Below are 15,456 nucleotides of genomic sequence, written 5' to 3'. Positions count from 1 at the left end.
GTTCAAACTGCCAGCAAAGCACATTCCTGCAGAATGACTACCCGATGATGCACTTCTGCAGGGTATTATTGGATAGGTGACTTCACTGTGACCTCACTGGATAAGTGAGCGCCCCCCCCTGCTGAAATATATACCGATGTTGTGTCATGCGTTTTCAAAAAGGGAAGGAATTTGTTAATATCAAATGGCCTTTTCAGTTGGCAGATTTCAGCTATATCTGGAGAAATTTGACTCCACCACTACCTCATTGGCTGATTACACATGTTTATTCTTTGTCTTCCACATACTTGTTTTTATGTTCCCTGTTGAAGACGATTCTACTTTTTAATGTTGTTATTCAGATATAAATTAATTAAAATATGGTTCTTATTTGAAAAATAAAACTGAGGTTTAGAGATAAGAGTCCAAATGAATATGTTACTGCTAAACGAATGCATTAATCAGAATAAGACAGGACAGATGATCCACATATGCATCGATCATCTGATCTTCAAATGTAATTTCTTATAGACCTGGACAAGCTCTAGCATAAAGTGTGTTGCATTCTGCAGATTTTGCAGGTAGACATTTACAACATTCATGTGTAATCCAGTAGTAATCCAGTATAGCTGCCATTGTAAACTTACCAGATACCTGAGTCAGCAGAGAATTTCTTCCCCCTTGACTTGCATAGCCTTTGTCTATTTATCACATTCTCTTCTTTTCTGCTTTTTTGTTTCTCCGTCATGTACCACTTGCTGACGGTGCACATCTTTCACCACATGATGGCAGCACTGTCTTATCTGCATGCCCATAATATGTAGCAGAATGTATTGCAAGAGACAGTGAGCGGGTACAGATGAGTTTTTTCACACAGAATAACCCTCAGCAGTCTGGGTATTTAATGGGAGATTTAATATTAAGCATTAAGACGTCACCATCTTATTGTTCTTTCAAGGTTTTGTTGACAGGCAATACAGATTAAATGAAAACAAACAGAATATGGCTCTCATCATGTGCTCTGACAAGAAAGCTGCCCACTCTGTTTTGATAAATGATAAAGTGCACTTGGTTGAAGAGGCTTACTGTGCAAATGATAATTAGTGCCACAACAAGTTAAATAACTGCAACAGCGCGTTTAATAGCATTTTCAGTTATCTTGCATTCTATTTCAGATCTTAACATCTATTTATAAAGAATAAAGCATAGTTTTAGACAGGCAGTACAGTTTAAAAGTATTAATGTTCTTAAATGAAGGATGCTGACAAAGAGTTACTGTTTTCTAAGCTGGTTTGATTTGGCCAAAGGGCCAGTCAGCCAAACAAAAATGAACCCTTACTAAAATAAACATGTCTGGATCCTTCCTTACAGGCTTTTGGCAGGAGCTACTCCCTTTCTCCACCAGCCAGAGTACCAGTCACAGGCCAGAAGTCAGCTTCCGCTTCTTCCTCCCCTCGGCCTCCAGCTCGAGCCTCCACAACTACCCCAGCAAGGCAGACGTCCTTGCTGGAAAAGGGCCGCAAACCTCTCACACCCTGGGAGGCTGCCTCCAGGCATCCCCTGGGCCTTGTGGATGAAGCCTTTGCTTCCCAGAACCTCCAGCAAACCCTCGCCTCAAATGTCCGCTTGGCAGCCCAGCGCAAAGTGCTGCCCGAAACGCCAGCAGACTGGAAGGCCAGGGTTTCTTACCAAGCCCCGCAGAAAACAGGCAGTCAAACATGGAGCCAAAGCCAAAGCCGCAGTCTGAGTCGAGCGCCTCTGCCTTCATTTGTGTCAGCATCCACGACAAGAAGCCCAGTCTCCACCCCATTCAGTCAGGCCGGCTACAGGTCCCTGCCCAGACAGTGGCAGCCTCACAAATCTGTGACGGAGACAAACCTGCGGCCTTCTGTGTCTTCGTCTGAGTACAACAGGCCCTTTGGAAAGCAAACATACAAGTCTGTGTACACAAGCAACAACTGTAGTTGGAAGCGGTAGGCTGCAACTCAGCTTTGACATAGAGGTCACATTACTCCTAAATGCCATAACATGTGCAAGTGAAGTTACAGCATTTTTTTAAGTAACAAAATAAAAAATAGGAAAATCTTTGTAAGGAAAGAAAGCTAATAAGTGTGACCTGTGGAAACGTTTGCTGAAGTTCTCCTGGTAATGATTTCATACAAAGCATTTTTCAAATGCTCTTAGCTGTTTTGCCATTATAACTTTTATACGAAAGGTTTTAGATTAAATCATTTACTGTAATAGTCATGATCGCGTGAGAAACTGATAATTACTCTGAGCAATGTATGAAGACTCATTTCAGTAGCTGACAGCATTGTAGTTTAGTAGATACACTGAAGTGGATCTGAAGTTCATCATAGGAAGGCATGAGTATGTTGTAAAGAACGAGTATAAATGGAGATGTTAGTACAGAACAAGGAAAAGATCTGAGTGACTGCTTATTACGTTCATCTGGAGATAACTGCAGCTGTCCAATTAAGACTATACCACTATGATGTCCTGAGAAAATGGTTATGGATGTTAAGACAGAGAAAGAAACAGTGCATATAGTGAGATGCAAGCTAATATAATATTGTTTTAGTTTTTAAGCTTGTGCGTTTTGTTGTTTTATGGATGTATGCACCTAGCATGTGGGTTCTTGGAGTGACTGTGCACTTTTTTTGCAAGTTTTTTTTAAATCCGTGAAACTTGAGGACGGTATTTGCAGTGCTTTCACGTCAGGAAATCATTTCAGCGCCGCCATGCAATTAGTGAAGCGTTCGAGATGAGGCTTGAAACTTGGACAAAGGTTAGCGCGATAACTCGACACGTTGTGGGAGGACGTGTTGTTATGTAAGCTCTAATAAGTGAGATTAATTCACTTATTTACCAGGTGCATCTTAATGAGTGCATCAGCATGTGGGAGGGAGGATGTTGGTCAGTCCAACACTTCTTTTTGACCTCCTGGAAAACAAGCGAGTTTGTTTCATTGCAGTCTTTTCATTTAAAGGTGAAAGTTGAACGGTGAAATGTTGATTGTTTTAGTTTATGAAATATTTACTAGGACTTGGAGAATATCTTGTTTATGGGTTTGTATTTGGCTTTAGCTTCTGCTATGAACTTGTAATCATCTCCAAAAAGTAAAGCTCAGTTGGTGTTTCCACAGAGTATACGTAATGTCATAATGTGATTCTCACCAAGCGATCTCATAAACATTAAGTACCATTTATCACAAGGCTTTGTGTTTTCCGACTGTCTCACTTAACTTACTACAGCATATCTGTGACTGCTTCCGTTCAAACAACACATATGATGGTCATATTACATTATCAGAAATGTGTTTGTTCCAAGCTAATTGAGATATAGATTCACATGAAGCATTTTACTCAATAAATACAAACAAATCGCACTGTGTCACAGTCTGCATTGCGCGTCTTTGCTCTTTAAGTTTGAAATGTTCTGCCCTGGGCCATTTGTTGCTTGCTGTACCATCCCATGAAGCATTTTTGTATGATGTGTTATCTTGATTAGTCAGGGGATGGGGGGGGAGGGGAGGTTGAGAGGGGGACATGTTCCCATGGCGACCACCGGTTACATAATAACAGCGGGTACCTAGTGAAGCTGAACCATTAGAGGACAAGAGATAAGGGAAGAGAGCAAGAGAGGATAAACAGAAATGATTCCCCTACCGGTTTAGATTTGGAAAAATCTTTACACAATTCAGCACCTTTTAAAAGGTTGGGACTTGAGGCAGAATATGAATATGCACCATAGCTCACATGGTTTTAAAACATTTGTTTCTGTGTATGGGTTTTCCTGACGGTATGCCAATAAACGTGACGCTAGCATCAAGCCTTATACTTCCCAGCGATGCAGTGTGCTGCAAACTTCCTTCCATTAGTTGTCTCTTTTACCAAGTAAAGAAATATATGGGTCAGTTAAATTTAGCAATCTCAATTAAAACTAGTGACGGTATTATAAGGTGAGTGAACCCTATTAGGCTTTGGTCCTTGTCATATCACGTGAAGGCGTTTAGAACAAATAGTATCTGATTGGTATGTTAGGCCTTGAGGGTCTACATCTGCATGGTTCACGTCACTGAATGTATTTATTGTTAGCTGTGCGTGGCAGTTCTCAAGAGCTGATGAGGACAGTTGGAGCTGAAACAGCTTTATTTTTATTATCTTTGTCAGTGGTTTCCAAAAGAGTTTTTTGCTTCCTTCTCAATTTGTGTGTACAGGCAGAGTTGCAAGGTGGCAACACATTATTGCCCTTTGTATAGGTACAGTAAGTCAACGTCAAAGTTATGTGTAACCCTTAGTCTACCACTGTTACTGCACAATAAAACACATTCACCGGTGGTTTCTCCATACCCATGATGTTCCAAATGGGTTTGATTTCATTTTAAACAGTTACAGTAAAAGCATACTTAAGTAGAGAAACCACAGTTACTTTAAACTGTCAAAACTATGAATACACTTTGCAATATGGCAACTATTTATCCATACTTTTTATCAACTGTCCTTTTAACTAGTTTTTGCACACTTGCTAAAGATTTATCAGACTAATTCAACAGTTGGATGTACACCGATCAGACATAACATTATGACCACCTTTCTAATATTCTGTAGGTCTCTTTTGGGCCTCCAACACAGCTGTGACTCATCAGAGAATGGACATGGGCCTTTTTAGTGGGGGTCTTTGGGTCCAATGGGTTGAGGGGAGGGGCCTCTGTGGATCATTCCACAGATACTTGATCCGTTTGGGATCTAATGAATTTGGAGGCCAGGTCAACACCTTGTGCTGTTCTTCATGTTTTTTTTAGTTGTTCCTAAACCGTTTTTGTGTGTGTGTGTGTGTGTGTGTGTCAGGCTGCATCCTGCTGGGGATGGCTGCTGCCATCAAGGAATGTCATTGCTATGGGGTGGGGGTGCCTGGTCTGGTCTAGGTGGGTGCTACATGTCTAAGTAACATCCACACGAATGCCAAGTCCAAAAGTTTCCCAGCAAAACATTGAATTGTCACAAGACGGCCAATGTTATTCACTTCTCCTGTCAGTGGTTTTAATGTTGTGGCTGATTGGTGTATATATGAAATAAGTTGTATTCTTATTTGTCGTTGGAGCTCAGATTTTAATGGTGTTTGACGCTGAATAACTGTACAACTACCCCCTAGATTACTTCTGTTATTACAGTAGCTCACAGTGGTTTGCACTGACTTCATAACACTAGCTGGGAGAGAGAGAGAGGGAGAGACCGAGAGAGAGATGGAGGGAAAATCGAGCGGTAGTGGTAGCGCTCTAAATTTAGTCACCCTCCTGCTTGTGAACTAAATACCAATGACAACAGACGAACTGACACCCACCCACTCATTCAGTCATTCAGTCGGTAAGGTCAGGCTGCAGCCCCCTCTGCCCACCCTCCCCATGACAAGCCCCAGTATCGGGAAGCGGGAGCACCCACGCAGCTCGCACTACCCAGTCTGACCCTCTTGCCTCTCACCTTTCTAACTTCCTTCCCTGAGGAGACAGGCACAGCTTGACACTACCCCCTGAGGGTCCTTCAGGCCAGGTAAGCCATCACTCGGCCTCGCCACAGGTGTGCTGTCCAGTTCTAATGTCACACTCTCACTTTGAATAGAGCATGATTCTCACTGCCAGTTGTTCCCTCTGCTTTTTTCCTGTTAGTCACTAAACTTCCCTTTTGTTTCTTAATATACCTAAATAAAAGATAAAAAACACTGCTAAGAAGATTCTGAATCAGATTAAGTAACTAAGTAAACATATCTACTAAGCAGAAACTGCTGATTTCTAACTGAAGGTGTGGTTTCCAGTGCTTCTTTGTTCCCTGTGAACGTATTTTAAACTGGAATGAAACACTCGTGTTGTGTTAACTGACACCTCGGTGTAAACTTTCCGCTGTGTTTGCTGTGACGGCACCATGTTCTCTACTTGTGTCCTTTCAGTCCACTTTGGTAATTTCAAACATATTGATTCCCAGAACCCTGACACAGCTGGTTGCCATGTCTGAAGAGCATGTGCTTGGCGTTTAACAGCCCAAGGTTATTTAAAGGGATGTGCTAACTTTGCCCTTTTCACTGCCCCTATAAATTCTATCTGCTTCGGTGGGTCCTGGTGCGTGGCGTGGATGCTTGATGTTGGCCAATCAATGCCCAACATGCAACCTTGCTTTCGTTGGTCGTTACACATTTGAACAGGTTGTGCTGATATGCTAGGTCTCCTGTGACTTTTTGCATCATCCCCATGCTCTCCAGGGGCAGCCATGTCACAGTTCTCCACCATGACAACCAGGGAAAGGAAAATGCAGGCGGCAGCAATCTGCAGGGAGTTTCAAGCCCAGGAAGGTAACCGTATCGTTTCCTCTTCACTTCCTCGTTTTCCTAATCCCTCTGACCTCTCGGTTTCTCTTGTTGCATCCTTTCTTTGCTTCTGCTTCCACGTCACCTTCTACTCACATTCAGCTCCTTGTAACCATCTGCTGGATTTAACACCATTATTTACAAGGCACATTTAAATCCCTGACTTATTAACTTTACTGTAAACACCTACCCACCCTGCCTAAAACACACTGGACACTGATACTTTACAGGAGGCAAGAGCCCACTATTTTCCAGAGCAACAGTTGCCAACCCTACCCTCCAAGACCCTGGCTATAAATAAGCAAATGAATACTTTTATGGGCCAAAGTAACCAATCCCTTTGTCGTTGTCCTTTGAACACGCTATTTCAGGGCGAGGACAACTGTGTGGCTCAGGGATAGGGAGGCTCTGAAGGCTACTGACAGCTGAAAGATATTCTGGCAAATTATGCGTCTCGCACTTGGATATAGGCCTGTGACATCTCCATGATCAGCATGCAGTAGGTAGCATGCAGAGCAAACCACAAAACAAGCACTGGACATGAGTGGATCACGAGGGGAGATAAATCCTCGTTCATCATATTGGCAGCAGAGCCAAGTCAGCAATTTGTGTAGAGGGATTTTTTATTTTTTTTGCAGCAGCAGCAGGGTGTTTTTTTCCTGTGTGAACATAATTTGTATTCAACAAGGTTTGATAGGTGGGAGAAAAAGAATTAGGAAAACACGTTTGGCTTGTCAGATGTCTGATCACTGCACTGAATACACTCAATTCTCTTGTTTTATCTCTCCCTGTCCAGATGCTGAGATGGATCTCGGGAAGAAAGTGAGCGTGCCTAAGGACATCATGCTGGAGGAGCTGTCTCTTGCCTCTAACCGGGGCTCCCGTCTCTTCAAAATGCGCCAGAAACGCTCGGAAAAATACACTTTCGAAAGCATCCAGAATGAAAACAACAAGTTCAATGTAAGAAAAACTGTGGTGGAGGGAGTGATACAAAAGCGAACATGTTTTTGTCTCAACAGTTTCTTAAAGAATAGGATTCAGAGGAATCTAGTAACACATAGAAAATATTCAGAAATATGTCTTTATTTTTTATCTATGAGTAGTTAGCTTGGAATGATCACTTTATATCTACATGAAGCCCACCATGTTGCACTCCCAAGTATCAAGTGGGGCCACCCTAGCTTATCCTGCACGCCTGGGACGGGTATTCAGGTGGCAATCTCCAACCTCACCACTAGATGTCACTAAATAATACATGTTGGACCTTTAAAATTACATTTTGGAAGAAAAACAACACGTATTTGCATATTTGGCGAAGACCACTGATTCCACTCTCATGTTTTTGCGTTAAAGAAGGATGAAGTTGAACCTACTAATTAAAACCCTGCAAATGTAAAGTGTAAAAAATCGACAGGATGATAAATACGGAAATGTTACACATGCAAATAAAGTGCAGGAGCTAATAAAGAAACTATCATATAATAAACTAAATCCTACAAAGTCGCAGGACTTAATACACAATATTAAAAATATGACAAAGCCACATCCTTAAATTAATTAAAAATCCGTGCATTAACTAAGGTTATGCTAACCTACACCATCCATCACCTGGACTTAGTTTCATATTAAGCAATCCTTATTTCTTGAAAAGACAAAGTCTCCTAAAATGCAGCACTGTTTCTTTACATGCACAATTTACAGCATAGTTATAAAGCCATCTATATTTTCATCTAGGGTCATTCAATTTTCTCTTTACATCTGTTCCAACCATCCCTTGAAAAACATTTGCACAGTACTTTACATCACGACAAAGTATATGTCGGAAACATTAATGAGTTGAAGTGTTTATTTGACTCATGCTGCAGACATGAGGTTGGCATTGAACTGTACTAGTAAAAGTCTTCCAGCTGGTCATAAGTAGCTTTATTAATGTCCCTTTGTGTATGCATGGGCAGAGTGCCAAGTGTGCATTTTCTTTTCCCAGCAGCACTTATCTTAGTCTGACCTGGCCGCACATAAAGCAATTAATGTCCCAAAGCTCTCAGTCAAATTGAATCAAGATAAACTAACTAAGTTTCACTTTGTTAAATCCAATTAATCAGCAGCACTAGTTATGTCCTGTTTAATTTAGTTGTGTGGCTGCCTTGTGTACTTTTTAATGCCCCCCCCCTTGAAGTCCATAGATAAAATAATCATCATGCTCGAGGGAAGTTTTCCTGCTCTCATCTTTGAAGTGAGAAAGACTCACATATCCCGGTTTGTTTATTGCTCCAAGCAATGGAAGGATTTTGTTTCAAGTTGTCAACATTTCCTGAGGAAGTCCTGGAGTAAATCATCATAAATATCTTCCAGCGGGATGAAAGCTGCTGTGCATTTCATCCCAGCCCTGAGAACAATGTTATGAATGTTGAGGGAAAATGGACAAGCAGACAACTTCTCTGTTTGGAAAATATGTAAAATTGAAGCCTGCCGACCGTTTAACATGTAAAAGAGCCACGTTGGGAGGAGAGGAGAGGGAATTAACTCACTTCTCATGAAACTGCTGTAATTTAACCCTCTGTTTTTCCAGAGCATTTAGGACTTCTCTAACCTTTGTTGAGTGTGTTTCCTCAATTATTTCAAAGTTCTGTATATTCATTGGCAAATTTCTTAGCAAGTACCAGATCTACACATTAACTGGCACTCATCATTTACGCCTGTTTTAGCTAGTATTAGGTCTCCACCAATGTCTAAGGGACCACTACTGTAAAATTGCAAATGTACATCGATAGAAAATGCACAACTAAAGCCAACATTAAAATAACTCACAACAACAAACAAAAGCAATCAAATCTGAATGCAAAACCACCAAAAGCCTGTTTCACTAGAAATGCTTTGTGCTGCATAAAGGTGCCTACGGAGGAATGGCCGGCGGTTTTTGTTAAGCAAATCTCAACAAATCGCCCGGTGTGCTACATAATTCAGAGGACGTCAACTGAGGTGTTTGAACATGAAAGGCTCTAAGGTTTAGCACCAGAAAAAAAATCAAACGCTATGAGAGATGTGACAATGCACTATTAAAGCTGCAGGCCAGTCAGCTTAACAAGAAGCTGAAATTTTATGCGGAATTAGCTGCAGATTTATTTTCTGTATTGTTTGCACATTGTCATATGAGACACTGTTGTCATAAAATTATGCTTCAAATAATATGGATAAGGATTTTTACACTTTGCAGAACAGTGCTGTTCAACATTTTTCACTTCCCCTTTTTTGGGCCCAACAAAGCTGTTGTTTTGGTCCACTCTCACAATTGTGATACGGTAGTTTCCTGTGGTAGCAGTCGGGTGTTTTCAGCAGAAAGATCTCTAGTAAGTCCATTGTATCATCGCTTTCTAGTATCAAATGCCCGACAGAAAAAGTTTGTGACAAACGGTCAACAGTGGAACATGTACAGCTAATTTGCTGAATATTTAACACACCGGGCAGAGTTAGTTGAACGTCTACATTTTACAGATAACCAAGGAACTTCTACCAACTCAGAACAGTCAACACGTAAGAAATAGTGTTAACGTTTTATATCAAGCTCAAATTACCTTTTTGACCTTCCCTTTAGAACACGCTGGTTACCCAGAGTCAGAATGGGAATGCAGCAGACAGCCAAAGCGGCGAGAACAACTTGGGTGTCAACCAGCCACCTAAAGTGACATCTGACACGCCAGACACAAGAATGGAGCCAAATCCAAGCAGTATTGCCCCAGGTAGGTCACACTCTTGATACAGTGCACTGCAACACGTTTCAAGGATCCAAAATCATGCAGCAGTGACACACTATAGCTAAAGTTGACCTCTTGACTTGTGTTCACCTCCTCCCTGCTTCCCTGCTTGTGAAAAAACAACCCCTTAATAGTGATTTTTCATTTAACATGTGTGTTACAGCCCATGAGAAAAGTTATTGCTCCTGGTGGAGGGATTGTGTGGATGTGCTCTGCACAAAGTGCTGGATGTGCCGTGTTTTGATAAGGATTCAACGGTTTTTCATTGTTTGTGCTCTGCAGGCTTTGATCATGCAGGAAAACATTTTCTTCTTGCCTGGAATCTGCTGGCCTCAGGCGGAATATGATTACACATTTTTATTCTACCCTCTTTCTGCCCGTCTCCTTTCTTGCATCGTCATCCCACTTCTTTGTTTCACGCTTACTCCTCCACATTCCCTGTTTTCTTCTTTCATTCTCTTTTTTTCCCCCCACCAACTCTCCTTGGTGCAATCAGCCTTTACCATCGTTTTAAAAAATTGAGGAGTTTTACCCACGGGAAGTGTTTCCTGTTTGCCTCTCGTGCCCCTGATACCATCGGCTTTGCGCTCACATCCTCCCTCGTGTCTTAATTTTGCCCAACTGACACAAAACCAATACTGATTTAAGGATGAGTATGTCCGCGCTTGGGTGGGGTGTTATTTCTGGACCAGACACCACCCTACAGTGTCTGAATGAAGTCACTCCAGCTGCAGCCGAAATTAGGCCAAAGTGCATTAGGTATCAAATGGTAAGAACTCTTAAAATAGCGCAGTCACCCACCCAGAGGTGCATGTTCAAGGTTCTTGCAATGGTAGCAGCATTTCTTAACCGGGTTATAGTCGTATAAACACTTTTGATTTTAATAGGGCTTAATATGATGCTAGAATGTGTGTTAAAACTTTCGAAAAATGTATTCTTGCAAATCTTGTGCCATTTACAGCAAATATTAAATATATCTTTAGTTACAGAAATATTTGTGTGTAACAGTCATCAAAGCCAAACACCCAGTCACCAGAACAATATTCCATGACCTCAGAAAATCTTTTACACAATGTTTTGTAATATATTCCTCCCCAAAAAATCTGTAAACTTCCCCACAGGTCTGTTTGGTCTCTCCTGCTTCCTCCTCGGGGCAAAACATAAACTCAGGAAGGGGGATTGTTCATTGTGAGAGGTTAGGACGTGACACGACGCCCCACGTTATGTAATGCCTGAGCTTGCGAGCCCCCCCTGAGTGAAGCGCTGGGTTTGAAGGATAGTACTTTGGATAGGCTTCTCCCATCAACACACACGGACCATGCGGGGAGACTTACATGCAGGCATGCACATACGCAAACACAGGGAAGCTGTCCTTTGATTTGTTTTGCTGTGAACTTTAACAAGAAAAAGAAAGAATTGAAAAGAGGAGGGTTGCAATATCGCACACTAAGACAGTACTTACTTTTGTTTAAGATCTTTCTTCTTTCTCACTCACACACAGTTGGACACTTTCGCTTGGTTCAGTGTGTTTTGCAAGGAATCCAAAAAGCACCTTTGGATTTTGACAGCTCAAGGTGATGGCAAGAGTTGTTGGCATTCTTAAATCATATGATGAGACTCAGATGTTCTCCTCCCCAACTGACTGGCCTGTGATCAAAGAGAAGGATCAGCTTTCTTTGGACAGCTTGTCATGGTTCAAGAAAGGATTTTGAATTGTGATCTTAAATTTTACTTTATTACCAACCTTGTGAGGGGAAATCTCCAGCCTTGATAACACAATTAAAAATCTATTTTCAAACTACACTCATCAGCCACAACATTAAAACCACTGACAGGAGAAGTCAATAACATTGACCATCTTGTGACATTACAGTGTTTTGCTGGGAAACTTATAGACCTGGCATTTGTGTGGATGTTACTTAGACATGTAGCACCCACCTAGACCAGACCAGGCACCCCCACCCCATGGCAATGACGCAGCAGTCATCCCCAGCAGGATGCAGACACAAAAACGGTTTAGGAACAACTCAAGAAACATGAAAAACAGCACAAAGAGTTGACCTGGCCTCCAAATTCACTAGATCCCAAACTGATCAAGTATCTGTGGGATGCACTGGAACAAGCCTGATCCATAGAGGCCTCTCCCCTCAACCCATAGGACCCAAAGGCCCCCACTAACAACATTCTGTTGCCATACAGCACAGGACACCCTCAGAAGAGGCACAAGGGAGACCTACACAATTTTAGAAAGGTGGTCATAATGTTATGCCTGATTGTAATACTCCTGTATTCAGCCACTGTCTGTGTTGTATAATTTACCTAGGATATGGAGGTCCTTTGAAAGACATCCCTCCAGAGAGGTTTAACAGTACAGCAGTGCCAAAGTCCTACCATTCACCCTGGGAGCAGGCCATTATCAATGACCCAACCTTGGCTGACACTCTCGTCACCCGCATGCCTGAGATGGAGCCCCGACCAGACCTACCAGGGTACAAAAGTTTTAACAGGTAACAATTTTCCATAACATAGCAAATTTAAAGAATCAGAAGAGTTGAAGCTGTTATAGCTGCAAAGGGTGGGCCGACGTCTGCCTTTACAGGCATATGAGCGATTACTTTTGGCAATATAGTGTACATAGGTAGAGGAGTTGGGTACAGTCAGCCACCATAAGAAACTGGTCATAACATACCCAGTAAAGCAGAACGCAGCCGAACCTCTGAGTGTAATAAATTGAATAAAAGTGGTTATAAATGTTTCATTCATTCAGATGTATCATTTTGTGTTTCAGGATTTATATTGTCTTGAATGATAAATTATGTATGAGAGTGCTGAGAGAGCAAAACGCATATTGTCCTTCAGCGGACTCATAGTGCTTCTCTAAGCAGCTATATCTTAGAATATGTCCCCAGGTCAAAGTCTTTGCTCAAGCTTTAATTAGTTGCATCTCTTCAAATGTCACTGGAGTTTCTCTCATTAGCACATGACGGCTGCTTTTAACACCGCCACTCTGTCACCTCCAGGGTGGCAATGCCTTTCGGTGGTTTCAGCAAGGCACCCAGACCTGCACCCATCAAGCCCCTGCAGGTGGAAAACCTCCCGGAGCTCCCCGAGCTCCAGGTGGACCCTTCTGTAAACCGACCCACCTTCAACAGAGCTGCTCTGGGGTGGGTGTCGACGGGTGGTCCTGTGTCCATCCCAACTGTTTCCCTTGAGCCTGTGCTCATCCCTGAGTCAGAAGACCTTTGAACCCGTAATGAAGTCACACAGAGATGCTGTCTACTTATTTGCCCCAGCTGAGGTTATAGTGGGAGGGGTGACATTTCTGTCAGGGCAGTCAGGATGAGAGAAAGCTTCATGTTGGGTGTTACTGGTTCAAGTTAGCATGTATGCAGCACCCCTTGGTTTTCCAGTCATGTTAACTATCATGCTGCAGGGAGAAACAAACAAATCACTATGTACAGTAGGCAGACACACCACTGGAATAAATGTGTTGTATATTAATGTGCATAAGAGTATTTTATCTTGCAGACTCAAGTTTTTGCTCAATAAAGTGGTGTGGAATCAAAAATTCCTGTCAGATATTTCCTTCTTTTTTCAGTTTCCTGCCACTACAAGTCTTGATAACACAAATACATATTTCTATTTGGAGCACCATATTTCTCCAACATGCCCACAGAGGATATTTTCACGGTGAATTGGGATCAACTACACTGAAGGCTCACTTGAGCGAACGACGCTGCGCCTCTGTGTTATAAGTCCTATGCAGACCCATCAGGCCAAAGATACATGTGAGCCACTGTAACACGCCTCAAGGTTACACTGCCTGACAAATCAAATCTGCTTCTCTGACATGAGCGACTTGACTGATGCGTCTCACACCTTTTGGCTATGCCCATTGGAAAGAGTGGGATTGACGGGAGAGCAGCTCCATGAGCTGTGCCCACTCAGACTCTGTTTATTACCACGGTTCTCACACATAACAAGCTCAAGTAAACAGCCTGGTTTAAAGTAGCAGGATATATATATGGATACACAGATAATGCGTGTTTCATTGCGGATGATGTTAGTTCTAATTACAATTTAAGTAATAGGAAATAGATCATGGTGCAATAAAGCACTGATGTTGTCTCATTATTAAAATTAAAATGTTTTTTTAGCGTCACGTTTTTTGCTGAGTACAAATTTATTTTAATGCTGTTACTTCTATACCTGCTTATTTATTCCCTTTAATATATTTCTGTGTGGATATATAACAGAAACGTGTAATACCATTACCTACTGCTTCATAACCTGCTTCTCGGTGGAGATATAAATATTCCAGAGGTTTCTTTTAGCCTGTTTTATAAACCATTTTAACCCTTAGATGCATACGTGACCTGGTAAGGTTGTTTTCTTGCAATATATCCATAATGAAAAGTTGTTATCACTTCATATTGTAGTTATTGCTCAAAAACATGTTATTGATATCATTCATTCATTCATTCATCTTCTGTAACCTCTTATTCCTGTTAAGGGTGGCGGGGTCTGCTGGAGCCTATCCCAGCTGCGTAAGAGAGGGCGAGAGGCGGGGTACACCCTGGATAGGTCGCCAGTCTATCACAGAAAGACAGACAACCATTCACACTCACACCTACGGCCAATTTAGAATCACCAATTAACCTAATGAGCATGTCTTTGGACGGTGGGAGGAAGCCGGAGTACCTGGAGAGAACCCACGCAGACACAGGGAGAACATGCAAACTCCACACAGAAAAGCCCAGTCGGCCCATGGATTGGAACCCGGGACCTTCTCGCTGAGAGGCATCGGTGCTAACCACCTCACCACTGTGCCGCCCATTATTGATATCATGTCATTTAAATTTTTAACTTCTAAGGTAAGGTAGAAACTCACATTTAGTTCAGCTAGCAAGGAGTATACGGATCACTTCTATGAAGTGGATGGAATCTTAAGGGGGAACTACTGTTTTTTCCAACCTGGACCTTATTTCTGGCATAAAGGGTTAGAGTTAGAGTTAGGGTTAATCTTTATTTCTACTTCTTGCTTCACTTTCTACTTCCTGCTTCACTTTCAACAATGGCGAGTGGAAACAAGTCATATAAATGCTTGTACCTTTGACCCTCCTCAGTTAACCATTCCTCTATGTGTTCCATCTTTATTGATCCAAAATAATCAATCTGAAGATTGCGGAAATACTAAAGCAGAAACACGCTACTACCAAGCAGACCAATCACAGCTCTTGCAGCCTGTGTTGCCACAACGCATAGTGACATTTCTGGAGAGGTGCACGTCAGCTACAGCTTTAGGGTCTGTGTGAGGTCTGTGCAGAAGCCTAAACTGCGCGTTAGACTTACAGAAAGTGACACACTG

General features: G+C 42.1%; 1 protein-coding gene across 1 annotated transcript; it reads left to right on the top strand.

The window, feature by feature from the left end:
* Window positions 1–5,296: 5,296 nt before the first annotated feature.
* Window positions 5,297–13,727, top strand: myoz2a (myozenin 2a; the record flags this gene model as incomplete). The annotated part of the gene is given in 10 exon segments (XM_084554665.1): window positions 5,297–5,366; window positions 5,369–5,418; window positions 5,421–5,477; window positions 5,481–5,508; window positions 5,511–5,528; window positions 6,232–6,321; window positions 7,133–7,296; window positions 9,929–10,073; window positions 12,412–12,595; window positions 13,109–13,727. Coding segments are annotated over 10 exon segments (1,032 nt in total). The 3' UTR covers window positions 13,335–13,727.
* Window positions 13,728–15,456: the final 1,729 nt, after the last annotated feature.

Source organism: Chelon labrosus (assembly GCF_963514085.1).
Source record: "Chelon labrosus genome assembly, chromosome: 1".
In the NCBI taxonomy this organism is placed as follows: domain Eukaryota; kingdom Metazoa; phylum Chordata; class Actinopteri; order Mugiliformes; family Mugilidae; genus Chelon; species Chelon labrosus.
Note: the sequence above shows the minus strand (reverse complement) of the source record. Positions and strands in the feature narration are given on the sequence as shown.